Source organism: Prinia subflava, chromosome 19 (genome assembly GCF_021018805.1).
Source record: "Prinia subflava isolate CZ2003 ecotype Zambia chromosome 19, Cam_Psub_1.2, whole genome shotgun sequence".
Taxonomy (NCBI): Eukaryota; Metazoa; Chordata; class Aves; order Passeriformes; family Cisticolidae; genus Prinia; species Prinia subflava.
In genome coordinates, this window is record NC_086265.1 from 1,625,213 (window position 1) to 1,651,336 (window position 26,124).

At 53.8% G+C, this 26,124-nt stretch overlaps 1 protein-coding gene across 2 annotated transcripts; it reads left to right on the forward strand.

Annotated features, from left to right (window-relative positions):
- Positions 1 to 1,953: 1,953 nt before the first annotated feature.
- On the forward strand, positions 1,954 to 22,091 carry SCARB1 (scavenger receptor class B member 1). 2 transcript variants are annotated; one of them, XM_063415939.1, is made up of 12 exons: positions 1,954 to 2,159; positions 5,821 to 5,978; positions 7,465 to 7,606; positions 8,047 to 8,250; positions 8,442 to 8,537; positions 9,076 to 9,188; positions 10,984 to 11,150; positions 11,761 to 11,879; positions 12,921 to 12,994; positions 13,885 to 13,936; positions 14,381 to 14,527; positions 16,758 to 20,743. In XM_063415939.1, the coding sequence occupies exons 1-12, from the start codon at positions 2,040 to 2,042 to the stop codon at positions 16,881 to 16,883; spliced, it is 1,518 nt and encodes a 505-aa protein (XP_063272009.1). In that variant the 5' UTR covers positions 1,954 to 2,039; the 3' UTR covers positions 16,884 to 20,743. The 2 variants fall into 2 exon arrangements, with proteins under 2 accessions (XP_063272009.1, XP_063272008.1); XM_063415938.1 differs by lacking the exon at positions 16,758 to 20,743 and adding an exon at positions 20,758 to 22,091 and having other exon boundaries at positions 1,956 to 2,159.
- Positions 22,092 to 26,124: the final 4,033 nt, after the last annotated feature.

Here is a 26,124-nt window from a genome sequence, read left to right on the forward strand (position 1 = left end):
TGGGAGTGAGAATTCACACATGAGCATCTCTTCAGCAGAGCTCCTTTAACACGGGTATCACTGCTCAGGGACACTCAGGCAGGGTGTCACTGGAATGTAGCAAGCATAACTGCAAGTGGTTCTGATTCAAAGGCAGCCTGGCTGCCATCAGGGAATGTCAAAAGGCTCCCCAAGTCACTGCAGAGCTGTGTTTAAAGAAATCCTTTTATTTTCAGTGTCTCAGTAAAACCTTTCCAATGGCATATTTAAAAACCACGATGCTGGAGGAATCTGTAAAGGCCTGGAGCAGGCTGTGGCCAGGCAGAGCAGGAAGCCTGCAGGAGAAACCTGTGCTGTGAGCTGGGTCAGCCTCTGCTGCCCACGAAGGGAATGGTGTGAAATTCTGCCAGCAGGGTTGGAATGGATGTTAGGAAAAGGTTCTTCCCCCAGAGTTTGGGCTGAACCGGCGTCCTGGGGCAGTGTCACAGCACCAAACCTGCCACATTCAAGATGAGTTTGGACAACACTCCCAAGGCACCTGCTGGGATTTTGCAGCTGTCCTGTGCAGGTTTTTGACATTTTCTAGTGGGTCCCTTCCAGCCCAGGACATTGTGTGGTTCTGTGACCTCTGCAGTCACTTTGCTGGGTTTGGGGAACCTCAAGGCTCACAGTGCCAACGCTTCGGAGGGAGCACCCGTGAGCAGATACCAGAGCTGGGGTGGGATCAACCGCAGAACAGCAGAACTTGATGAGAACAGCAAAGCCTGTCTTAAACTTTAAGGTTGCCAGAACATCTTTTGTTCTAACCATGGCTGAACATGCAGTTCCCAGAGATCTTCTCACGGCCGCATTGCTCTGCAGCGCCTCAGGGAATCTCCTGGATTTTACTGGGATTTATTGGGGTTTGAAAAAAAATTCCTTTCACAGCATTTCTTTGTAAAAAAAAATATTTTAAAAAGTAAAAGAAAACACAGCACCTAATTCGTGCTGTTCTGAAGGCATTGCTGCTGGGAGAGGGGGCCCACCCCACAGCGGAGGCTGGCCAGGATTGAACAGAGACATTGGTTAATTGATAATTAAACAGAGTTAACTAGTAATTAAATAGAGGCAACTATCAGGGTAAAAGGTTTAGGAGGAAAATGAAAAAGACACAATTAAGTGTAAAGATACAAATGCAAGGGAGGGTGGGGGCCGTGGCAAGAGGAAGGTCCAGATTCCAGATGTTAGCTCAGCTGGGAGAATGGGACGTTGCACATGATGCATTTCAAATAGGCTGTCACAAACTGGACTCGTTATTTTCTGCTGCCTTCTGGATGCTCCTGGGGATAGAGACTCAACAAGGTTTTTATTCGGGGCCACATTCAGGTGCACAAGATAGACAGAAGACCCAGTTCCTTGGAAAAGCAGAGTTGGGTTAAATGTAAAAACAGAGGCAGGTTAATGGGTGATGGATGTTAACTCCTCAGGCAAGACATATATAAATATATACATATACACATGAATACAAACACAATTATGTATTTTTTGTCTACCATGTAGTGATAGAACAATTAAGAATGGCTTCAAATTGAAAAAAAAAATAGGTTTAGATTACATATTAGGAAATGTGAGGATGGTGAGGAACGGGAACAGGCTTCCCACAGAAGCTGTTCCTGCCCCTGAATCCCTGCAAGTGTCCAAGTCCAGGCTGGATTTGGAGCAAACCGGGATAGTGGAAGGTTTCCCTGCCTATGGCAGGGCGTGGAGCGAGATGATCTTTAAGACCCCCTCCAACACAGACCCGTTCTGTCCTACAGCCGTACTGAGCGCTATTCTATCCCTGTATGTATCCCCCTCTCCCCATTTCACCGATTTTCCCGTTTTTCCGCGGCTCACACGTGCTCGCGCTGCCGCCGCCGCCCGCCCTTTCCCGGCGCGGGAGGGCGGGGCCGGGGGCGGGGCCTTCCCCGCCAGCCCCGCCCCTCGGCCGAGGCCCCGCCCCCTCGGCCGGGCCGGGCCGGGCCGGGCCGGGGCCATAAAGCGGCCGCGGCGGCCGGACCCGCTCCCGGCTCCGCCCCGCCATGGCCGTGGCCCGGCGCAAGCTGTCCGTGGGGCTGGGGCTGGCCGGGGTGGCCTTAGCGCTCCTGGGGGGCTGCCTGCTGCTCCTGGGGCCCGTCATCATCCGGCAGCAGGTCATCAAGGTCAGCGGGCCCGGGGCGGCGCGGGGGGCGCGGCGGGGCTCGCTGAGGGATGCGGGGCCGGTGGCGGTGCCGAGCGGGATGTGATGCGGGCGGCGCGGGGGCGGTGCGGGGCTGGGGCTCGGTGCGGTCAGGGGCTCGGTGCCCTGGGGGCTGGGGCTGGGGCTCGGGCTCGGTGCGGTCGGGGGCTGGGGCTCGGGCTCGGTGCGGGGCTCGGTGCGGTCGGGGACTCGGTTCGCGGGCACGTTTGCCGTGTGCGGTGCGGTCGGTGCGGTCGGTGCGGTCGGTGCGGTCGGTGCGGAGAGCCGAGCGCTGGAGGTGGTGGCGGTGTCGCTGCGGCTCCGAGCAGCCTCAGGCTCTCACTCCGGGCTTGGCGTGTTCCACCCTCGGTGACAGCACATTTGCCCGGGGTGAGCAGGTTAACCAACGCTGCTTAACGAGGGCTCTTTGCATCCCTGGAGCTGGCCGGGGATGCAGTGCTTGGCAGAGCATCACCCTAAGCACCGACGCTTCCTCCCTTCCCTCCTGCCTCTACCTGCAGCACCAGTTTTTCCTTTCATAAGCAGATAAGCAGGCTGCCACTCTCACACATGCTCTGGGAGATGCTTTCCCAGCTGGAAACGGGATGATGTGCAGGAGACTCCAGGGAAGCCTTGTGCATGGAGCAGCCTCCAAGTTACCTAAACTGAAAGCCTGAAGAGTTGCTTCTCTGAAGACCTGTTTTATCCACAGGAGAGGTCCTGAGGCTGAAGAGGGTTTGTCCCCAGAATGTGGGGCTGTGGATGGAGCTGTTGGTGTGTTCAGTAGCTGCTGCACAGTTTTATGAACCAGCACTCCTGTCCCTGCTCCTGGGACAGCAGTTACCCTGCTGTAATGTAGAGCTCATCCCCACATTTAGCCAAACCTTTTCCTCCCTGTCCAAGGCAGATGTGCTCCCTGCCTTGGCCTTTCTCCAAGCTGCCACCTACCCAGATGCGTCCCTGAAAATTTGGTTCTGATGAAAGAGGTGAACAAACACCTCACAGCCAATGGCTGGCGTTGTGTGTGGCGCAAAGTCTCTGCCGAAAATGACCTACTTAAACATACCCCTTGGAAGTGCTGCTGGCTGGGCAGAGCCAGACCATCCTGCAGATTAAACAGCAGAAAAGTCTTTGTTCGGTTTCAGGACATCAGGAACTGGTACCTGCAGATAAAAGGCTGAACAGCCCCTGCAGAACAGAAATGACACTTTTTGTGCAAAAATCTTTCTGCCCCCTTTTTAGGCAATCCTGATTCTCTCAACCTAATTAGCTAAGTCCTAGTAATTTGCTATGAGAACAGAAGATGAGTAAAAGATCAACCTTTGTTTCTCCTCACTTCGCCTCAAGCCCTTGGTCTCTGCATCTTCAGCAGGATGCAAAATTGCCCTGAGTTTATATTTTTTTCCATTTCACATTAAGCTGAGTGGTGATGAGTGATGAGAAACATTCAGTCCATTACTGAAACTCCTGGGTTGGTGCTCAGAGTAGTGTGGGTGAGAGGAGCTTGAAGGGCTGGGGTTGGGCAGGCAAAGGCTGGTTTGGCCAGCCTGGCTCCCTGAGCTCTGTCAGGATGGTGCATCCTGATGGAAAAGCACTGAGTTACAGAGAGGTGGTTGTTTCAAGGATATCTTTAGGTGAGGTCTGCAGGGACAGACAGAGAAGCAGGGAGCTTGGAGCCTGTCTCCTGCTCCACCTACACTGTAAAATCTGGGGATATGGCTTTTCTGGAAGCATCTGGAATGCCACAGACCTTGCTGCCTAAGGGACGAGCTTGCACACAGTGAGGCTGCATCAGCTCATCCCTCTGCTCCACTTGGGACCTCTGCTGCTGCCCTGGGTGGCAGGAGTGAGGAGGAGGGTGCTGAGAGGATGTGGAGGGTGAGGTCCGACTGACACCCAGCTTAACTGCTCCTCCCAGTCTGCAGGGGAAACCTCATCCCTCAGTTCTCCTGAGCAGGGTGCCTCCCTCCTGGAGAGGCAGGATTTGGGTGCTGTGGTGGAGCTGCTGCTCTTCTGGCCCCATCTGGAGCAACCAGTTCCTTTCACTTCCTCAGGAACAAAGATCAGCCTGGTCAGGAGGGGTCAAACATCTCAAGGACACTTTGCAACCCATCTAGTCGACCAGCACTGTATTTTTATTTCAGATGTATGACCGTGTTTGTTTTGACCCAAAAGCAGCTTAATTTCAAGGCTACCCCATTGTGGGGATCTTAGCAATACCCGTGGAGTACCTTGAGCTGCTGTGCCCAGGTGGGAGGGAGCTGGGAAAGGCAGCAGGGAGCTGGGATGTAGCTCCATCTGACTGGGTATTTATTATAAAAAGAAATGCATATGCAACAGGTGTGCAAGACAGAACAAGCAATTAAAGGAAACAAGATGTTCATGGCTGTGATCAATTCAACACTTGGGAATCAGGGTTGTAAAGCAGGCTAAATAAAAATTTGTCCTGTTACTGCTTTAATGGCTTCTTTGCCATGAAATCCTCGAGGCTGGCAAAGTTAGAGCAGCATGTGGGCATGGAAGTGGTGGTGGGAAGGGTTTGCCAGGTTAGATGGGTTACAGAGCCCTGTGGAGACAGGGATAGGGCTTGGGTGAGGGGCTTGCAGAGGCCTGCTGCTCACAGCCTTGCCATGAAATGCCTCGAGAAATGAGGTGTGTTAGGGGAAATTTGTGGTACCTCAACTCCCTGTGTCAGCAAATAAGTGCCCAGGCAGATGGAGCTGCTCCAGAGCAGGATCTGCTGAGCTGCACCAGCACGAAGCCCACGCCTCTCCTCCCTTTGGGGGATCAACCCCACTTCCCTAAGCTGGCTGGATCACCTCAGCAGGGACAAGGATTGGTGCTTGCAGAAGAAGAGGTTATATATGGTGGAACACATTCCGATTAAATGTTCATGAAGGAACAAGCTCTTTGTGCTACTGCAGTGCCCCGCAGCCAGGGTGGGAGTGGAGGCAGATGTGCCAGGAGGGCTTAAGCTGTCTTTTGAGATGAGGAGGACTTAAGTTGTCTTTGAGCTCCTTCAGGCATTTCCCAGGCCAGTGAGATGGGAATGGATTTTGCCTTGCCTTTGAGCTGCCTCCTGCTCGACTGTGAGTCAATGCAGGCTGGCAGTGAGGAGGCAGAGGTGCCCTGTGCTGTGCTGTTGGGACACAGCTGCGTTGCCATCCCAGTTCTCCATCTTCTTTTTGGGAATCTAGTGGGCTCTCCGTGCTGGTACCCAAAGAATTGTGAGGTTAGCTGTGCCACTGCTCCTTGCTTGCTTTTAGCTGTGTGGAGCTACCAAACCTGTGAGCCAGGGCCTTTGGGACAGGGTTGTTCCTGCCAGACAAGTAAAACAGAGCAGTGAATAATTCAGAGCCAATCCTCCAGCACATCAAAGCACTCGGAAACCCTCTGGCTAGGATTAGAAGAGTAAGCCTGAATAAATAAACCAGCATATCTATCCTGTGGCATAAACCTGATGCTTCTGCACACACACAGGAGCTCTCCCTGTAGATCCAGCTGGGTTTCAGCCTGCCAGACACACCTGGATCCTCTGGAGAGCTCCTGTTGTAGCTGCCACCTTCGTGGAGCTGAGGGTGGATGTGTTCATCTGCAGCCACAGGGGCCAAAAGTTGTGCCTCCTTATTTTTTCCTCCTTACAGAACGTCAGGATCGACCCCAGCAGCATCTCCTTCCAAATGTGGAAAGACATCCCTGTTCCTTTCTACTTGTCTGTGCATTTCTTCGAGGTGCTGAACCCCAAGCAGGTCCTGCAGGGAGCGAAGCCGGTGCTGAGCCAGCGTGGACCCTACGTGTACAGGTCAGGAGCCACGTGTGTCCCAGCCTGGCCCGAGCCTGCCAGGCTGCTGGCTGGCCCCTCTGGCAGGAGGACATGGCATCAGCAGGCCTGGATTTCACAGTGACCCAAATCTGGTCTTGCTAAAGACTCGTGTAGGTCACTGAGGCGGGGAGGTTGGCGGGTGCTGCACTGAGCTGTGGAGCTCAGGGTTTTTCTGGGGCCTGTTGGGCAGGCAGACCTGGGCTGATACGGTCCAAACATGGCTATGAGGGCTGTTGGTGTGGTGTGGGTGACCCTGTCTTCAGAGTGCTCTTCTTTTAATCTTCACTGTGCATTTAAGAGCCCGGCTCTTGAGCTGGAGTTGCCTCAATATCAAACTTCACGGGCCAGCCTGAGTCCTTATCTAATTTGAGACCCAGAATGTGCCTGGCATGAGTGCTGTGGTCATGGGAGCAAGGATGGAGCACTGGCACTGGGTCAGACCCACACACCCAGCAGGGCTGGGTCTCTCAGCCGTGGCTGAGCGTGGTGGCTGAGTGATCTTCAACATATTAGTCCTGCACTGGTGTGGTGGGGTTGGACCAGCAGCCAAAGCAGGCTCGTGTGGCAGGTTCCAGGTGAACCCCGAGCTGTGTGGGCAGCGTGCAGGGCAGCCTGCAGCGTGTGCAGGGCAGCCTGCAGCGTGTGCAGGGCAGCCTGCAGCGTGTGCAGGGCAGCCTGCAGTGTGTTCATGCCCTGGTTTCCCCCCATGCCCCTTCTGTACGTTGCCATCACATCGCTCTCCTGGCTTGGGGAAAAGCTTCACGGACTGTAAATAAGAATAAACAAAGGGGCAAAGCTTATTAGTGTCCTTGTGTTCCTGCTGAGCAAGATTAGTGCCCTTCCCTAATGTGGGCTGTAAAACAGAGGCTCCACAGTGAAGGACTTTGTTTTTGCTGGTGAGCTGAGCTTCAGTTCCTCCAGGAGCAGTAAGAGGCTCGTGGTGTTGGGGACGGCCTCCACGAGGCTGGGGCTGCCCCTGGGCAGTGTGCAGGACGTGGATGGGCTGAGGGGCAGGAGGTGTGGAGGGTCAGGCTGCCCTGAACTGGGGAGCTTGGGAGCAAATCGGTGTGGGCTCGCTGGTGGAACATGGGGCATCTTGGCTGGTCCTCTCCTGTTTGCAGGTTGCTTTGCTGTGGCTCTGCAGGCCTCTCTGATGTGGCTGGGCTTTCCAGTGGCTGGAGGTGAAACAACAGAGAAGATTTAGGCTTTTGTTTTAAATTTCTTGGGTGTTGAGTCAGGAGGAAACACTTTGTGTCTGCAAGAATCCAGCCTGCCAGGGATGCCTGGCTCCTGGGCTGCCCTCTCCTCTGCCAGACCCTCACCCTGGCTGGGGTGGGAGGTTTCTCTCTGTTCCCACACTGCCTCCCCCCTGCCCCGTGGCTCCTGGCTGGGGTTTGGTGTCCCCCATTCCTGCTCCAGGGGCTCTGCCTAGGGATGGTTCCCATCATCTCCCATCTCTTTGCAGGGAGTACAGGAATAAAACAAATATCACGTTCCATGAAAATGACACCGTTTCCTACCTGGAGAACAGGAACCTTTTCTTCCAGCCACACTTGTCCAATGGCACGGAAGAGGAGTACATTGTTGTGCCAAACATTATGATGATGGTAAGTGCTTGTTGCTTGGATGGGTTCCACCTTCTGGGGTTGCAGGGAGGGTGTTGATATCCAGATTTGAACCACTGAATTACTTTCTTGTAGGGCTTAAGGCTGATCAAGCAGTGAGGTGGTTAAGTTTACATAATGAAATTTTCTGCTTTTTTGGTGTTGATTGTTCTGTTATGCTGCTATTGTTACAAAACCCAGAGTGTGCAGAGCAGCTGGTCTGGAGTCTGCAACCTCATCTGAGCACCCTGTGGGGAAATCAAGCCCGTGAGCCCTCAACTGCTTTCCTCCCCAACTGGGAATAAATGAAGAACCTCAGTCTGTCCAGAGGATTCCTCTGGGGCTATAGATGGGAGCAGCAGAACAATTTTAATTAGCACCAAAAATGCTTCATCCTCGGTAAAGATGGGACTGTCATCCCAGAGTTTTGTTTCCTTTCTCAGGGAGCAGCTGTGATGATGGAAAAACTGCCAAATTTTTTGAAGATTCTGCTGAGTGGAGCCCTGGCTGGGCTGAAGCAGGAGGCGTTCATGAACCGGACAGTGGGGGAGATCATGTGGGGGTATGAAGACCCCCTGATAGATGCAATAAATGCAATTGTTCCTGGCATGATCCCTTTCAAGGGGAAGTTTGGAATATTCATGGATGTAAGTAAAGTGTTGGTTGGGAAATCACAGCAATATTGATCTTGGGCACAGCTCAGACTCTCAGCCAAGTAAAAGCTGAGAAGCTGAAGGGTGTGAGGCACCCCTAGAGCTGCTGGGGGCACCCAGAGTCAGGGAGGAGCTGCAGCCTTGCTGTGTGCAGCAGATTAAACAATCCTTCCTTCTCTCTGCAGTTTAACAACTCCAATTCAGGGCTGTTCACAGTCAACACAGGCATGAAGAACATCAGTCAGGTCCACATGGTGGATTCGTGGAACGGGCTGAAGAAGGTGAGTGGCAGCCAGCCCTGAAGAATGGGGAATGCCTGCTGGAAAGCTCTGGGTGCTGTTGTGTGGGGATCAGGTTTGAAGACAAGCTTCTACAGGACTTCAAATGCTGCACATTGCCAGGAGGCAGCTGTGAGGCAAGGGACTTTTCAGGATGAAAAATTCATCCTGAAATTCATCTCCTCATGGCTTTCACTTGCACTCCCTTGCAGTGCTGTTGGAGCTGGTTGCCTCTGATGGTTGAGGTCTCAGGCTGCTGTGTTTTAACAAAATACTCTTGTTAAAGGATGCTTCACCCTCCCCTTGTGGAATTCTGCTCCTTACTAAAATCACCTGGATGTGGGGGTCAACCCCTGGGGGCAGGGGAATTTTGTCCACTGATCGGGTTTGGCCCACAGAATCATGGAGGGTGGAAATTAAGATGCTCAAGACTGGGGAGATCTTTGCTGCTGCTGTGGCAGCAGCGTGGGATGGTGGACATTCCATGCAGGAATGGAGCCAGCTCCTCTGCTGAGTTCTTCTCTCCACACTTGTCCCACAGGTGAACTACTGGCGGAGCAGCCAGTGCAACATGATCAACGGGACAGCAGGGGAGATGTGGCCACCCTTCATGTCCCCCACGTCCCTGGAGTTCTACAGCCCTGATGCCTGCAGGTGAGGCCACGGCAGGACAGGCTATCCTGCACACACACACACAGGCACAGGGCTGGGATTTGTTTCTGCAGTTAAAGCTCAGCTGCAGCTCAGGTTTGCAGGGTTGAGCTTTGCAAACAGCATGGCTGTCTCACTATCAGCATCTTGTGGTGTCCAGAAATAGCTTCCAAATCTCTGGAGAAGTCCATCTTGCCCACATTTAATCAGTGCAAAATAACCAGATGTGGTTATCCAATGGAGGTGAGAGGTGGGCAGTGAGAAGGAGAGGTAAGGGTTGAAGTAAGGAAAATGCAACTGCAGAACTCTTTCAGCTGACTAAACCCTTAGAAACATTATGTCAGGGGGGAAATTAGTGCCATTTCCTGGCTTTTTTTTTCTTTTTTTTTTGCCCCTTCTGCTTGTATAAGACACCCTGACCTTAGCTGATCACCCAGGGGTTAAAGTTCCCCACAGAGCCGGCCTGTGTGCCTGAGGCTGGAAGGAGGGGAAACAGGCACAAACCCCCTGCCCCTAGCTTGGGGAAGATAATGATAATTCCACTTTGTAGATAGTGCTGCAAAACAAGCAAGTGCTCACGTTGAATAGAGAACAATGACCTCTTCAGTGAACAAACAGACAGCTGAGCCAGGCAACAGCACAGGGATTCCTCTACACAAAGGACATCAGCAAACACCAAAGTGACCCTGAGCCAGGAGTTTACAGGGAAGTTTACCTGTAACCAAAGTTTAAACACATCCCCGTTCCTGTAAAGCTACAGAAACCTCTGGAACAGAGCAGCCTTCCAGGCAAGGCTTCCAGTGAAGAGGAGGAAACCAAGCTGGGTTTGTTGTTGGCACAGGAGGTTCCTGTGGGGGAAGTGGCTCAGCTTCTCAGGCAGTGCTGTCTCCTCCCCAAAGCTCTGCCTCAGCCTCTGTTCACACAGTCACTAACCTCAGGGGGCAGGTTCAGAGCATACCTGCCTCTCTGCAGGGCAGGCAGGGCCATCCCCTGTGCTCTGTGCACCTGAAGTGCAGCTGATGCTGAGGCAGCTACCAGGGTTTTGTCCTGCTGATGTGCCAGAGCAGCTCCTGCCTCCCTGCTGGAAGGAGAGCAGAGCCAAGAGGCACATGTGTAATGCTGAACGTGCCCTGAATCCCCCATCCTTGGAAGGACTCTAGGAATGAGCATCCCCTTGGCCTGCCCAGGCTGTCCTGGCAGCCCATCATGACCCATTTACTCATTCTGTGATTCTCAGATCCCTGCGAGCCTCACTTGAGTATGAAGGGAGCAAATTTTTGTCCTGGGAACTTGCATCAAACCTGGCCAGCAATATTGCAGCACACCATCAACAGCCTCCAGCAGCAAGGAAAACAAATCTTGCTGTGTCACGTAGGGAAATTTTCCACTCCCCTGGCAGTCTGTTTCTGGAGCTGGCCAGTGAAAGAGACTTATCCAGTGCCCTGTAACGGAGCAACTCAGAGCCAAGGCTTGCATAAAGTGGGTATTATCTCTTGGAGAGCAGCCCTGGGGATTACTACATGCCCTCAAACAAATCTCACCTGGATATAGCAAACAGGCTTATGAGCCTGTGGTTTCTCTCCCTAATTAGTCCTGATCAAACCCTTAAGATGTGCTCAAAACATAGAAAGGAAAAGGCTTAAATACTCATTCCCCAAAGTGCTGCACTGAGGGTTTATCTTGATCTCAAAGTCTAAGTTACATTGCAACTGCATCTTATCCAGCCAAGATAAGAACCCACTTCTGGGCTGGGAGCCTGTTGGCTAACCCTGCTCCTTCTCCACTGAAACCCTGCTAGATCCATGACTCTGGTGTACGAGCAGTCTGGGAAGTTCAAGGGTGTGCCCACCTATCGCTTCGTGGCGCCGAAAACCCTCTTTGCCAACGGCACAGACTACCCACCCAACGAGGGCTTCTGCCCCTGCCTGCAGTCTGGCATCCAGAACGTCAGCACCTGTAGGCTCAGTAAGTCCTTTCCTCCCCTGCCTCTCCTCTGATGGACCAGTATTAAATTTGAGATGCTATTTGATTTTATGACCTTGGCTGTCCGGAAAAACAGCCCTGGTGCTTGCTGGGGTGTTGAAAAGCACTGGTGGGCTCTGCTTGCACTCCCACAGGCCTCTTAGCAATGAGGGAAAGAGGGAAAAGCCCAAAGCTCCTTCAGTGCCCAGCCCTGTGGGAGCCTGGCATTTGTGGGAATGCCTGGGGATACACCATGGGAGCATTACAACCCTGGGCTGGCGGGGGGAGGAAAGAAGAGGCAGCCCACCAACAGCCAGATGAAATGTTAGCTTTGCACACTGCGTGTGTGTCATGCAGCAGTGACAGTCCCGCCTGGGTGTCCTGACTCGTGTCTGGCAGCAGGAGTTGCACACATTGTGTGCTGCATGGTGGGGAGAGAGTGGGTGCTCCTGAACCCTCCCAGATCAGGGGAACAACCTGCAGGGAGGGCAGGAGATTGGGAGGAGAAAATATAAAAGCCTGTTCAAAACAAGTACTGCAAGGTCTTAAAAACCTCAAAGAAAAGCTCTTGGGTGGGGGTGGAGGAGCTTAAGGTGTCTTTAATCTCATGCAGATGCGCCGATGTTCATTTCCCACCCTCACTTCTACAACGCCGACCCGTCCCTGGTGAGCGCGGTGGAGGGGCTGCACCCCAGCAAGGACCAGCACGGGCTTTTCCTGGATGTGCACCCCGTGAGTGAGCCCTGCAGGGCCCTCCCTCACCCCGGGGACCAGCCCAGGACCGTGGGGACCCTGCCATCAGCTGAGTGCTGGCACCGCTCTGCTCTCGTGGCACTGACTGGAGCAGGTTCCATAGTGCAAAGACTGGCGAGGACATGTGCAGATAAAAATGTCAAAGCTATAAACTAATTGAGTAATTAGCCTGGCTTCTAGAAAATTGCAGAACCAATTATAAACTTAATTGTTTCGATAAGCACAGTGAAGTTGTTTCCACTGACTCAGGCCCATAACACCAGGAGGTGTATCTGGCAGCAGCCCAGCTCTGCCCCAGATCTGCAAATGCACATTGCCATGAGAACTGCCTGGCAAACGCTGGAGGCCACGCTGGGGCTCAAGCTGGCACCTCCAGTTTTGGGCTGGCTTCTTCCCCTCTCTCCACCTGCCCATCTGGAGCTGAGTGCTTTTGCACTGGGCTGCTGCTCTGTGACACCTCTCACCTACAGCAGGAGGGTGAAGTCACCACTCCAGAGGTGATTTGGGGTCTCCTGAGGTGTCACTGTCCCAGCTGCTGAGGGGAAAGGGACTTTGAGATTTTCCACCCACAGCCTGCTATGTGTGGTCAGTTTTTCCAAACGTTCAGTGATGTTTGCTTAAGCAAAAAAGCCACCAACCTATTTCCCTCCTGAGGTGAGGTAAACTGTGTGTCTTAACTAGACATTGGGTCCTGACTGCTTTTCTTATCGCAGTTATGAAAATCTAATTAAGTTTATTACAGTATCAAACAGCTCCTGATAACAGTACAGTTAATGATACTCTTATCTAGCTGCAGGCTGCTGACTACAAACAGGGACAGTCCAACAAAAATTCTCTGCTTGTAAAAATCTGCTGCAAAAGTGCAGAGTCATGAGAAACCAGTATCTTAATGGGTGTCAGCAAGACCAGCTTTGAAGTGTGATGTTTTCATGGTCTTTGAATGCTGCTGGACAGGGTCTGCTGGTCTCTACAAAGTCCTTTGGGGGTTACTGATGGTCTGGTTGTTCTCCCCCTCTGCAGATGACGGGCATTCCCATGAACTGCTCCATCAAGCTCCAGCTGAACCTGTACATAAAGCAGGTGTCTGGTATCATGTAAGTGCTCACCTCCTGGAAATGTCCACCTGCCTTCCCCCAGCAGGGAGTTCTGCTGATGCTGAGGTTGCTGCTGAGTTTATTCTCCCCAAAGATGAAGCAGCTTTACCATGACCAATTGTCCTATTGCTGGAGGAGCTGCTGAACCATCAGCCATTCCAGCGACCACAGGTCCCATCCTTTAGCACTGCTGAACCATCAGCCATTCCAGTGACCACAGGCAGTGGTCACTGCATCCTTTAGCAGTGCAGGGAGTGGCTGCCTCTTTGCTCAGCCCAGGCAGTGTCCCTGTCCCTGGCCAGGACAATCCTGAGGGCTGGCTTGTTCCTCCTGCTGAGGCAGGAGCTGTTCACCCACACTGTGCTGCCTCTCAGGAGTCACCTGCAACGTGGAGAGGCAAAACCCACTGTGCCTGTGGGGTAGAGAGTGAAGCCTGTGTCCAAAAGACACTTCCAGCTCTGAAAGCAAACAGGAGCTGTCTGTAACCAATCTCTGGGTGCCAGATGTTAAATACCAGCAGGGGTGGGAGTGTGCTCTTGCTGCTTGGGCTGAGGGGCAAACCTGCAGCCAACCCCGTGGTGCCACCCAGGGACTGAGACATGAGCTCCAGCATTCTGCTTCTCTGAGTTTCCCCTCCCTGGAGCCCAGGTTTGGGATGGCACTCACTGCTGTCCTCGGGCAGTCGAGCCCCCGTGGAAGCACAAGCTCTGCTCTGGCATGAAAAACACCTGGTCCTCCAAGGTGGGACCCCAAGCAGGGATTGCCACCCCCTTGTGCTGGTTTCTGGCCACTGTCAGTCAGACTTCCTTAAGAAGAATTGTGGTGCTAGTTGTGACCTGATCAGCCATTAACCTGAGGGTGTGTTTCTTTTTTCATTTTCTTCCCCCCAGTCAAACAGGGAAGATTAAGCCAGTGGTCCTGCCGATGCTGTGGTTTGCAGAGGTGAGCTGCTTTCCTCTGAGGTTCTGCAGAGCCTCTCCTGCTTCCCCATCACCCGGTGCTGGGGAAACTCCACTTTGCATAAAGCTTTAAGCCAGCCAGACTAATTAAGCACCAACAGAAGGCTTTTCAATGCTTGGCAATGCCATTAATCCCTCTGAGCTGAACAAACCCCGCACTATACTTGGTAAATCTCTGGCTCTGCCCTAGATGTGGGGTTAAACAGGGCCCTGCACAGAGCTGCCAGCATCCCTCATGTGGGCCGGGATTGCAGCCTCCAGCTGCGGCTGCATGTCCAGCTGACTCCCTAAAAGCTTTCAGCCTGCCTGAATCTTGCATAAATTCCCCAATTTGTGCTGGGAGGTGGTGGGAGAGGAGTCCCTCAGCTGCTGTGTCTCGGGGCTGGGCGGGAGGGAGATGCCCTGACAGCTCTGCTTCTCTGGGCAGAGCGGATCCATCGAGGGCTCGGTGCTGCAGCAGTTCTACACCAACCTGGTGCTGCTCCCCTTGGTGCTGGAGTACCTGCAGTACATCCTCCTCGGGCTGAGCGTCCCCTTCGTCGTGTCAGCAGCTCTGCTCATGGCACTGAGCCAGGTAAGGACCTGCAGGTGCCTGCTGGGGAGTGCTGCCACTCGAATCAGGCTCAATCACACCGTGCAGTTTGTGCTGACAATCTAACACGTCTGAGGAAACATTGGCTGATGCCACCAGCAACCTCCTGGTGGTGCCAGGTGCCAGGTGCCAGCAGCAGGACTTCCTCAGCCATGTAGAAATTGGGCTGCAAGTAGATAATGTGAAGCATTTCTGGCTTTTTTGGTGCACAGCAGTGATGAGAGTGGCTTCCTGGAGGAGGAGGAGTTCCTCAGCTCACCCAGCTAATGAGGGAGCAATCCTGGTTTTCAGCCCAGCCTCTGTAGAAAGCATGAGCAGGTCTGTGCCAGTGCAGCTCCCCAGGTCCCAGCGTTTTTCCAGTCAGAACAGGAATGTTCCTTCCATGTTTCCTTCTCCAGAGGATGGAGCTCTCTGAACACAGCCTGTGAAGTGAGATGTGCTCTTGCAGAGGGGACAGGGCCGCTGTGGCTGCTCCTCAGCCCAGCAGGGATTCTGTATTTCCTTGAAACGCACTTGGTTTCTGTGCAAACTGCTCCAAAGAGCTCTGAAAGTGAAACCCTCAGAGCCTCCATAGATCTGGGCTTACCTTTGGAGCCTGCTGGGAGCTGGGCCCTGGGGCAGGCAGTGGGGTGAGGCTGAGCTGAGCTGCCAGGACTGAAAATGAAACCCCCAAAACACCCAGTGGGGATCTGTGGCTCTGGCTCCACAGTGATCTGGTGACTCTGAGCTCTCTACAAGCTTTAGAAAGCTGGAAGTAGAGATCCAGCTTCCTGCCTAACCCTACACCAAAGGAAGCTGATTTAGCTGCAGTCAGGTGCCTGGGGCTGGCTCTGAAGCTGCACAGGGGAAGGGGCTGGGATGAAGGGCAGTGCCTGGGTGAGGGCAGGCTGAGGGGAATTCTCTGTGAGGGGCTGCCTTTGCTCAGCTGGCTCCTGCCCCTGCTGAAACACCCACGCAAACCCCCTCAAACAGCGCCAGGGTTCTCGGAGTGCCACCTAATTGGATTTTAATCAAGTGTACAATTACTTAAGTGACTTAAACACATGATCCCAAATCCCCTTGTTCCTCCACGCAGTTCCCTGCAGGGTGGGGGTGATGATGGAGCCCAGAGCTCACCACCAAACCCTTACTGTGCTCCCAGGATGGTCCTGGGGTGAGCTGTTCCCTTTCAGCAGATGTGAGTGGCACTGACAGACAGGCTGAGCTCTCTACATGAGCCCAGGGGCTCTGGAAAAGGGCTGGGCAGTTATTTCCAACACCTTCCACAGCCCTGAGCTGGCATTTCCTCACCCTGCTTTGTGCAAGTCTTAATTCCTGGTATCAAAGAGATTTAACCACGCTAGAAAGGGTCGGGAAAAAAAAAAAAGCTGGATTTTAAATTCATTCAAGCCAACTGAATATCTGCTTGTGAAATATCCCAAAGCCAGGCATAAGCCAGCTGTATTTCTGTGCTCAGCCAAAAGAGTCACGAAGTGTTAGAACTAAAAAAATCAACGGCAGGAAGTACCTGACTACCTGGAAAGTGATTAAAAAGCCTCAATGATCTTAGAAATCTCTAAGAAAGCTGTACAACAACACATGAACCTCCACCTAATGAGCAGATAAGAGGCTGTAAACTGGAAGACAGCGATTTGCAGCCAAGGTGTGTTCCTCATTTGATTGAAGCGTTGCTGATCTAGCCCTGATTGCTTAATCGTGCACAGTCCTGCCTCCCCAAGTCACAGGCCATGTCAGAGGGGACACTGAGCGGGGACATTGGCCACGTGTCTGCCAGCGTGGAGGGCTCCCTGCACCCAGCTCCTCCCTCAGGTGTGCCTCTGGCTTCTGGAGGGAGCAGCGTGCTCCCAAGGCAGATGAGGTACTGTGAAACACTTCAATCTTAGTCTAGCTGATGGTGGAGCCAGTTTGAAATGCATCTGTTGGACTCAAAAAATGCATATAATCTGTACAGGTGTAAAATAGTCGTAGCTCTCTGCCGTTGTGGCCCAAAGCCCGTGTGGTGACACTTTCAAAAGGCAAACAGACCATTTTAAAACTGGCTTGACACTGAACAAAATCTCGAGTAGGACTTAGCCTAATCTGAATTTCGAAATCCTCGTTTATAACTAGATTCTAGTCAAACGGTGATTTTCTGCCAAATCTCCTCCGAAAATTGGAACCCTCGTGAAACTCATGTCCGAGTGCACCATAAACCAGACTGATTGTCTTCTAGGAAAAATGCTCTTTATTTTGGAGTAGCAATAAAAAGAGCTCAGACAGTAATCAGGCAAACCAGGCCACCTCTGCCAAAAAGCTGCCTCCGGTTAAGGGGACGGTGTTGCAGGAAGCCAGACTGTAGGTGGGTACCCAGTCAAGGTAAAAAACGCTTTTCTCTCCTCCTGATTTGATTAAACTTCACTTAAAACCAATCAAATGAAACGTTTGCTGTCCACACCTTGCCCTCCTGGCAAGCTTTGATGGAATGGTGTTGTCTCATGGCTTTATTGGGGGTGATTTAGATGTCTTGATGCTGGCATTAACCAGGTTGTGAGCATGTGCTCTCATTGTTTCTCCTGGCCTACCTGATCTACAGCCCTGATAGTGTCAGCAGGGATTGGGGAAAAAGTAGGATTGGTGTGAGGAAACACTTTCTTTGCCTGTTTTTCCCCATCTCTGAGTGCTGGAGTCCCAGAGGTAAGTTTTGGAATGTGGGGTAACAGAGGTCAGGCCACTGGTGGGTGTCACCCCAGCCTCAGCGAGAGAGGCTTTCAGGAGGGAATTGCTGATGTGTGAAATATCTGGGTTTGTATTACAGGAACACAAAATCACTGAGTCGTTCAGTTTGAAGGGACCTCTGGAGCTCATCTATCCCAGTCCCTCTGCTCAGGCAGAGTCACCTAGCTCAGCACCATGTCCAGATGTCTCTTAAATGTCTTCAGGAATGGAGATCCCCCAGGGCAACCTGTTCTCGTTTTTACAGTTTTCACAACAGAAAAAAAAAAGGAAAAAGAAAAAAAAAGTATTTTTAAATGTCCAGGTGCAATCCCCTGTGTTTAAAGTGCCCCTTTGCTCTTGTCCTGACCACCAAGAAGAGCCTGGCTCTGTACTTACACCCTCCCTTCAGAACCTTGTTTTCAGTGGTGAGATCCCCCTGAGCCTTCTCTTCTCGAGGCTGAACAGTCCCAGTTCTCTCAGCCTCTGCTCACATCAGAGACAGCCCAGTCCCAAAATCACTCCAGTGGTCCTTTGCTGGACTCTTCCCAGTAGCTCCATCTCTCTTGTCCTGGGGAGCCCAGGGCTGAGCACAGGACTCCGTGTGTGGCCTCACCAGTGATGGGCAGAGGGGAAGGATCACTCCAGGACCTGCTGGCAGCACTCCCAGAGCAGCCCAAGGACCTGCTGGCTGCCTTTGCCACCCTGCCACACCACTGGCTCGCCTTCAGCCCCGTGTCCCCAGCACTCTGGGGTCCATTTCTGCCAAACCCCTGCAGGGCTGGGTGACCTTTAGTGTGTGCTGCTGTGTGGGCTTGTTCATCCCAGCTTGAAGACCTTGTGCATCCTCTTGCTGAACCTCATGAGGGTCCTTCCAGCCCGTTTCTCAGCCTGCTGAGGTCCCTCTGGTGCACCAGCCACTCCCCCAGTTTTTGCAGATCGTTAATAAAGATGTTAAACAGGCCTGGACCCAGCATTGACCCCTGGTGTACACTGATGGTTACTGGCCTCCACCTCAGCTCTGTGTTCAGCCAGTTTTGAGTCCACCTCACTGCCTGCTCATCCAACCCCCACTTCAGCTTTTCTATACGGATTTTATGGTGTCAAAAGCCTGGAGTCCAGGTGGACAATACCCACTGTTCTCCCCTGATCCACCCAGCCAGTCATTTCATCATCAAGCACAGTTCCCCCTTGATGAAGCCCAGTGACCACACTTGATGATTTAATTGTCCTTCATGTGCCTGGAAGTGGTTCCTGGAATTAGCTGCTCCATCACTTTCTCCAGGATGAAGGGAGACTGACTGCTCTGTAGCTGCTGAGCTCTTCCTTCTTGATCTTTTTCAAGATACAAGTGACACTTGCTTTCCTTCAGTCTTTGAGCCAGGACTGGTCAAAGACAACAGGGAATGGCCTTGCTGTGACGTGAGCCCACTCATCCCATCCTGGTCCATGGATCTGTGCATGTCTGGGTTCCTTGAGTATTCCCTGACCTCATCCTCTTCCACCAAGGGTGCATCTTCCTTGCTCTGGACTTTCCCCTGTTTTTTTGGGTCTCCTGCCTCATTCAGCCCCAGGCCCTCGTGGGTCCCTCCTCTTTCTTTTGTCACCTGGGTACTTAGGGAAGCCTTTCTTGTCTCTGACATCCTTGGCTGGATTCAGTTCCAGGTGGGTTTTGGCTTTCCTGTCTTCATCCCTGCATGCTGGGAGAGTTTCCCTGTGTTCCTGCCAGATTGCCTCTCCCTGCTCCCACCTCCCATGTGGTTCCTTTCTGCATTTGTGTTTGGAGCTCCTGGTTCATCCATGTTCCCCTGATGGCATTTTTTCCTGGCTTGGGATGCTTGTTAGGGTGGACTGTTCTTGACCTTGGAGGAGGTGACCCTTGAATATTAATCATCTCTTTTGCTCTGTATTCCCTCACCTGAGGTCTGTAGACACTTTTGAAATCATGGACACATTAAGGCTGAAAATTCCTCCAAGATCCTCAAGCCCAGGCTTCACCCCCATGCCCAAAGAGTCTCCAGGTGTTCTTGGTGGTGTCCCTGGTGCCCACGCTGGAGCAGCAATGGGCAGTCAAAGGCTCAGACAAGCCTCACAGCCCCTCCACCACACCCCAACCCACGTCCCCAGCAAGCAGAAAGCTCTGGGCGAGAGGCAGGTCGGTGTCTCTATCCCCAGCAGCAGGAAGTGACCCACTCCTGTCACCTGCTGCTTCCTCCTGAGGTTCTGGCATTAATTAGGGTCATTAATCTGCTCTGTTCAGAGGCGTGCCTGGCTCACCTCTGAGGGTGGTGAACCTGCTCTGTAGGTGTGAGTGTGAACGCTCAGGTGGGGAGGCCCCAGCTCCCACCTTCCCCAGAGGCTGCAGCCTCCATCCCCATCCCCCTAGGGGTGGGTGCTGCCTGTGGGTGCTGCTGCTGGGTCCCCAGGCTCTCCTGGCCCTCAGCAGAACGTCCCTCTCCTCCCATCTCGGGGGCTGTGCAGCACTCAGAGTGTCCCAGCGCTCCTGCACACAGCCCCTCAGGCTGGGGGTACAGGAATGGGAATAACCTGCCTTTGGGAGGGCTGGAGATGCAAAAGGAGGTAAAAAACCCTTCCATTTGAGGAAAGGGTCCTTCCTGCTTTTTATCTTCTTTTCTGCCAGGGTTGGGATTAAATGCTCCAGGCGGTATTTCGTGTTCAGTCTCAGATGTTTATTAATTCTTGTCTATAGTACAATCTCACAAACTGTGAGTGCTACAGCACTTCTAGCTAGAAAAGTAAAAAATGGCTCCTATCTCTCTTTTTAAAGGATAAACTGTCCAATTAAGAAAATACACCTAAGTTATTTTTACTTTTAACTCAATAACCAACCACCCCTGGTCCACAATGCAGACTTTTCTACCCAATTACAAAACACCACCCAGACCCATGGAGGAGAAGGTGAAAAAGAAGGAAAAGGGGGAAAGGAAGGGAAGGGAAGGGAAGGGAAAGGAAAGGAAAGGAAAGGAAAGGAAAGGAAAGGAAAGGAAAGGAAAGGAAAGGAAAGGAAAGGAAAGGAAAGGAAAGGAAAGGAAAGGAAAGGAAAGGAAAGGAAAGGAAAGGAAAGGAAAGGAAAGGAAAGGAAAGGAAAGGAAAGGAAAGGAAAGGAAAGGAAAGGAAAGGAAAGGAAAGGAAAGGAAAGGGAATGAAGGAAAAGAAGAAAGGTGAAAAAGGGCGTAGGCCCTCAAACCTCCATCTTGCTTTATATCTATTACTAGATTCTAAACCCTTAAACTCTGAGTTTTCCACCCTGTGATCTCACACACTTCTATCCAAACTCCACACCCACAACCCCAGCGCTGTCTCTCAGTTTTGGAAGCCTTTTCCACGGCCCCAGGTCAATGCAGAGTTTGCTTGGGGGTCAGTTCCTGCCAGCACAGAAAGTCTAAAATCCTCAGCGCCCAGGGCTCCAACAGGTCTTTGGCCACTGAAAGGGGCTGGGGGTGGGCACAATGGGGACACGATGGCAGTGCCAGGCTGTGACCTCTGTCCCTCCCCTGCAGAGAGGCGCCGGCGAGAAGAGCCCCGGTGCCCCCGGCAGGCAGAGCCAACCTCCCCGCTCCTCTGAGACCACGCCACTGCTGCAGGACACCGACAGCCCTGGCCACGAGGGTGCCAGGGCCTGAGCCACCCGCCAGCACCCAGGGACACGCTGCCACCCAGACACGCTGCCACCAGGACACACTGTCACCCCGACATGCTGACCACCAGGACACGCTGCCACAGGGACACACTGCCCACCAGGACATGCTGCCACCTGGATACACTGTCCATGAGGACACGCTGCCACAGGGACACGCTGTCACCCGGACACGCTGACCACCAGGACACGCTGCTACAGGGACACGCTGCCATAGGGACACGCTGACCACCAGGACATGCTGTCCATGAGGACACGCTGCCCACCCAGACACAGTCACGTTGTGGTGACCCCTGCTGCACGTCCCCAGAACTCTCTGGAAGGTGAAGTCCTGCACAACTCGGTGTCAGCCCTGGGATGTTCCTGCTGCTCGGCATTCCTGCTCATCCAGACCCCTCCACACAAGTGTTCAAGGACCTTTAAAGTCCCCCCAAGGGCCAGCCTGAGCCACGGCCCTTCTTTCCGGTGGAATGAAGATTGTTGCTGACTGATCTGAGAGGTTATTTGCGATTTAAAACTGCCTATTGCTAGGGATAAAAGGCACTTTAATGGGAGCCTTTAAAATAAATGAGGTTTGCTGTAGGTAGCGCTGATGGGATTTAGTGATCTTTTTAAAAGCCACTGTTCATCTCACCAAACGGGGCACGCTGTCCTGGAGCCACTCACAGTTTTATTGCCACTTGATGTACCTGGACTGCACTGCAAATCATTTCTGGGTGCTGTCACTTCTGTGATGTCTCTTCCCACGGTACCTGGAGCCTGCCTGGGGTTGCTGCAGCCTTTGCACTTGTTGAAGGGCAGTGGTGACTGTGAAAGCCCCAGGTCTGTGCCGTGACCTTGTGCTCTGCAGCGACTCCAACTCGCAGCCCTGTCATTTAATCTCTGCTGGCTGCAGGTGACTGTGTGAGATGAGCCTTGGCAAAAGCTGCGTGGTGCATGAGCTGTCACTCAGCTCCTGGCAGTTGTCCCTGCTGCCTGCTCAGCCATCCAGGATCAGCCCTCCTGGCCGTGGCCATCGGCACTGGGAGGCCTCAGTGGCTCTGCCCACACTGCCTGACCACGGGGAGGGGGAAGCTTGACCCTGTCCTGGCGTGCTAATGAAGATTTCTGTGCTCTTGAGAAGGAGGAATATGTGCAATCATGAAAGTAACAATGGCCTTAAGTAGGGTTTGATTAAAGTATTGCAGATTTGTGAAATGGTGTGTTGGGTGACCTGGGGCTGGATGTTACCTGGGGGTGGGAAAGAGCCGTGATGGAGCCCAGGTCACAGCAGGGAAAGGTGGCAGGTCCCCGGGCTGAGCTCCCCTTCGTGCCTGAGGTGTCTTGCAGGTGTGACAGCACTGGCCAAGTCCCTTCTTGTGGCCACCACTGCCGGGTTATCTCCATGGCACAAATCCCCTCTGAGAGTGATTCCTAAACTGCAGCTGTGAGCTCGTTCTGGCCGTGAATCCGGGTGTATCCCTCGGCAAAGGGCAGCTCACACCCACTGCGGGATGGGGCCGGGTGGGAGAGGCAGAGGGGACAGAGGGGACAGCGGCAGTGACCAGCGCGGGCTCCCTGCGAGAGGCTTTAACCACACTGCGGTGCTAATTGCAGTGGGACAGAGAACACAGATAAAACACGGCAACCCCGCTCTGAGCACAGGCCCCGGCGGTTTCCGTGGGTTTTGTGCTTTAAGAACGCGCGGCAGGAGCGCGGCGCGTCCCCGGCGCTGCAGCGCGGGCAGGCGGCAGCCCGGGGGCGCTGCGGGGCCGCGGAACGGGACAGGGACGGGGACAGGACAGAGGGACAGGGACAGAGGGACATGGGGACAGAGGGACAGAGGACAGGGGGACAGGGGACAGAGGGACATGGGGACAGAGGGACATGGGGACAGGGGATAGGGACAGAGGGACAGAGGACAGGGGATAGGGACAGAGGGACATGGGGTCAGAGGGACATGGGGACAGAGGGACTGATCCTGGGGGACAGAGGCACCCAGGGTCTGATCCTGGGGGACAGAGGGACATGGGGACATGGGGACAGGGGGTCTGATCCTGGGGGAAAGGGGGACAGAGGGTCAGGGGGACCCAGGCTCTGGTCCTGGGGGACATAGGGACAGGGGACAGAGGGTCAGGGGGACCCAGGATCTGATCCCGGGGGACAGGAGGACCCAGGGTCTGGTCCCGGGGACAGGGGCCCCAGGGCACACTCAGAGATGCTGGGCATTGACACCCTGCCCCAGACCCGCCCTGTGTCTGTCCATCGGCAGTACTCGGGTTGATTTCCCCCCGTACTTCAGTCACCTTGCTGGCTGCTTGCAGGTTTTCCAGCTCGTGTTAAAATGCTCTTCACAACCTCGAGCCCTTCCCTGGCCCTGACTCACGGTCCCTTGCCAATTCCCTCTGTACACGGCCTGTCACAGCCCCAGTGCCCCTGGTGGGGCATCCTCCCTCCCCTGTGCCAGGCAGGGTGAAGCCATTCACCCTCTCCCGAGGATTTTAATTGGCCCCCACGGGCTCAGTTATCATCACAACAACCTCGATTTACTGTGCGGAGCCACCTTTTACCCGGGCTGGCACAGCCATGGGGAATGAGGGAGTCATCTCCACCCACGGGGCACTTCATCATTGAGGGGGAGCTGCCAGGGCTTGGTGTCTGCATCCCCAAGGTGTGACAGAGGCTCCACTGTCTCCTCTGGAAGAGAGAGAAGAGCTAACACAGCCCTCTCCATCCACACTGGGGGTGTTTTTATAAACGCACCACAGGGAGCTTTTCCCATTCCCTGTATCCATCTCTATCCCACTTTTCCTGAAGCACCCCCAGCCTGGCCATCCTGCAGAGGAGAGGAGAAGGTTTAGACCCTCCTACAGCAGGAGTGATCTCCATGTTATCCCTGTGCCTCATTGCTCCAATCTCGGTGTGATCCCCTTCCCCTGTGCCCACTGCTCCAATCTCGGTGTTATTGCCTTCCCCTGTGCCCACTGCTCCAATCCCAGTGTGATCCCCTTCACCTGTGCCCACTGCTCCAATCCCAGTGTGATCCCCTTCCCCTGTGCCCACTGCTCCAATCCCGGTGTGATCCCCTTCCCCTGTGCCCACTGCTCCAATCTTGGTGTTATTGCCTTCACCTGTGCCCACTGCTCCAATCTCGGTGTGATCCCCTTCCCCTGTGCCCACTGCTCCAATCTCGGTGTGATCCCCTTCCCCTGTGCCCCACTGCCCCAATCTTGGTGTTATTGCCTTCACCTGTGCCCCATTGCTCCAATCCCGGTGTTATTGCCTTCACCTGTGCCCCATTGCTCCAATCCCGGTGTTATTGCCTTCCCCTGTGCTCACTGCTCCAATCTCGGTGTGATCCCCTTCACCTGTGCTCGCTGCTGTGCTGGGTTAAAACCCGTTGGGCAGAGAAGGTTCTAGAACTCCAGCAGGTCTCTGCTGTGGAGTGTGTTTGCTCTGCTCCCCCTCATGGCTTCCAGCTTCTCTCCTGAGCCGTGGCTCTGCTCTCCTGCGTGCAGAACTCCTCCAGCTGCCACCGAGGTCTCCAGTGCTGCAGGGTGGTGAGTGGGGCTGGTGCTGGGGTGGTTGTGGGCACAGCTTTGGCTCTTGTTGTTTAAAAAAACCCAAGAAATCATCAGAGCAATGTGTAATTATTGCAGTTATGGAGTGGTGTTCCATGGGGAAGTGTTTTTCTCCCTGGATACTGTGGGGTATCCTGCTTTATGTTCCTGCAGTGTGGGACTGCAGGGCCCAAAATCCAGGCCAGAGATGCCTGGAGGAGATGGAGCAATTTGTGGTACCTGGTTTCTCTTGCATTTGGCCACAAGGAATTGGCCACAATTTTCTTCTGTCTGTAAGAAAAGAGCTGAAGGGAAGGCAAGCATCTTGTGTGGTTTTGGAGGAGAGCCCGGGGTGCCGTGGGGGCTTTTGCCCGGGGCGCTGTGGGGGCTTGCCTGTGTTTGTTGTGTTTAATCCTCTCCTGGAGGCTCCATGGTGCAGGATTCAGGCCCTGGGTGGGGATGTGCAGCTCAAACCCCTCACTCTCCTCTGCCCAGCTCGGGGTTCAGCCTGTGCCCGCTGTGCAGGCTGTGTTGGGGCTCTGTGCTGGCCGCAGCTCCCTTCTCAGAGTGCTGCAGAGCTGGCACGGGCAGTGCCCGGGCTGCCCTGTGTGCTTGGCCAGCTCTGCTGTGGCTGTGCCAGCCTGCCCAGGCTGTGCCCGGGGCTGCAGAGCTCTGCCCATCGCCCCCACGGTGAGCCCTGCCCTGGGTGTGCCCTCCCAGCCTGGAATTGTGCTGGGTCTCCTCTGGAGGTGTTATTGTGGCAGAGAACAAACACACACAGGCTCTGCCGGGCTGGGCAGTGGAGCCCCGGCTCTCAGGGGGGTGTCGATGCCGGTGTGAAACTCCGCGGTGCTTCGTGCCTCGTTGAAAGAGTGTGACTGAGTGTCCTCCTGCCTCCTGCTCCTGAGGACACAGGAGCTCAGTTTTATTGCCTTGCCGTAGTCAGGGCTGGACCATTTCTGGGAATAAGCCTGTCCCTGCACAAGCTCCTCCACACAGGGCTGCCAGAAATCCTCCTGCCCTTCAAAAAGGGAAACAAAACCCCCTGTACTTGTTGTTTTTATTGAGGTGCCCCTGTGTGCTGGCAGTGAGAGCCACAGGCTCAGCCCCTGGCACAGAGCATCCTTTTGGGGTGCTCCACACTCACTGCCGTGGGCACAGGGCTCCCCAAGCCACCCCGGAGCCACCTTCTCGTGGCTGTTTGTGTGCCCAGCCTGGCTCTGTTGGGGTAAACCAGGCTGCAGCCCTGCAGGGAGTCCCTGCTGCCCTGGAAATGGGGAAATGCCCACCTTGCAGCAGGCAGATCCCAGGGAATCCAAGCCCCTGGGGCTCGGAGTGGTGTGTGCAGATCCAGCTCCCTGTGTTTGGTGGTTCCCTGGGAGCATGGGTTTTCTGGAGCAAGAGAAACAATTCCTAAAAAGGAGCAGTCAGAGAGGAAATGGAAACCAAATGGTGCTATCAGTCCCTTGAGGAACAAGGTTTGAGCCCTCTGCCTGTGGTTCCTGGTGGTTAGGACAGAGGCACACAATGCTATTTCAGAGGAATTCCTTTTTAAAAAGTTTATTATTTCCCTCCTTTTGCAAGTTCCTAATTTTCCCAGATATGACCTGACTTGAGATTTGATGCTGATGGTACAGAATGCTGCTTTGGGTTTGTGTGGTGTCTGCAGGATGAGGAGCATCTGAGAGCTG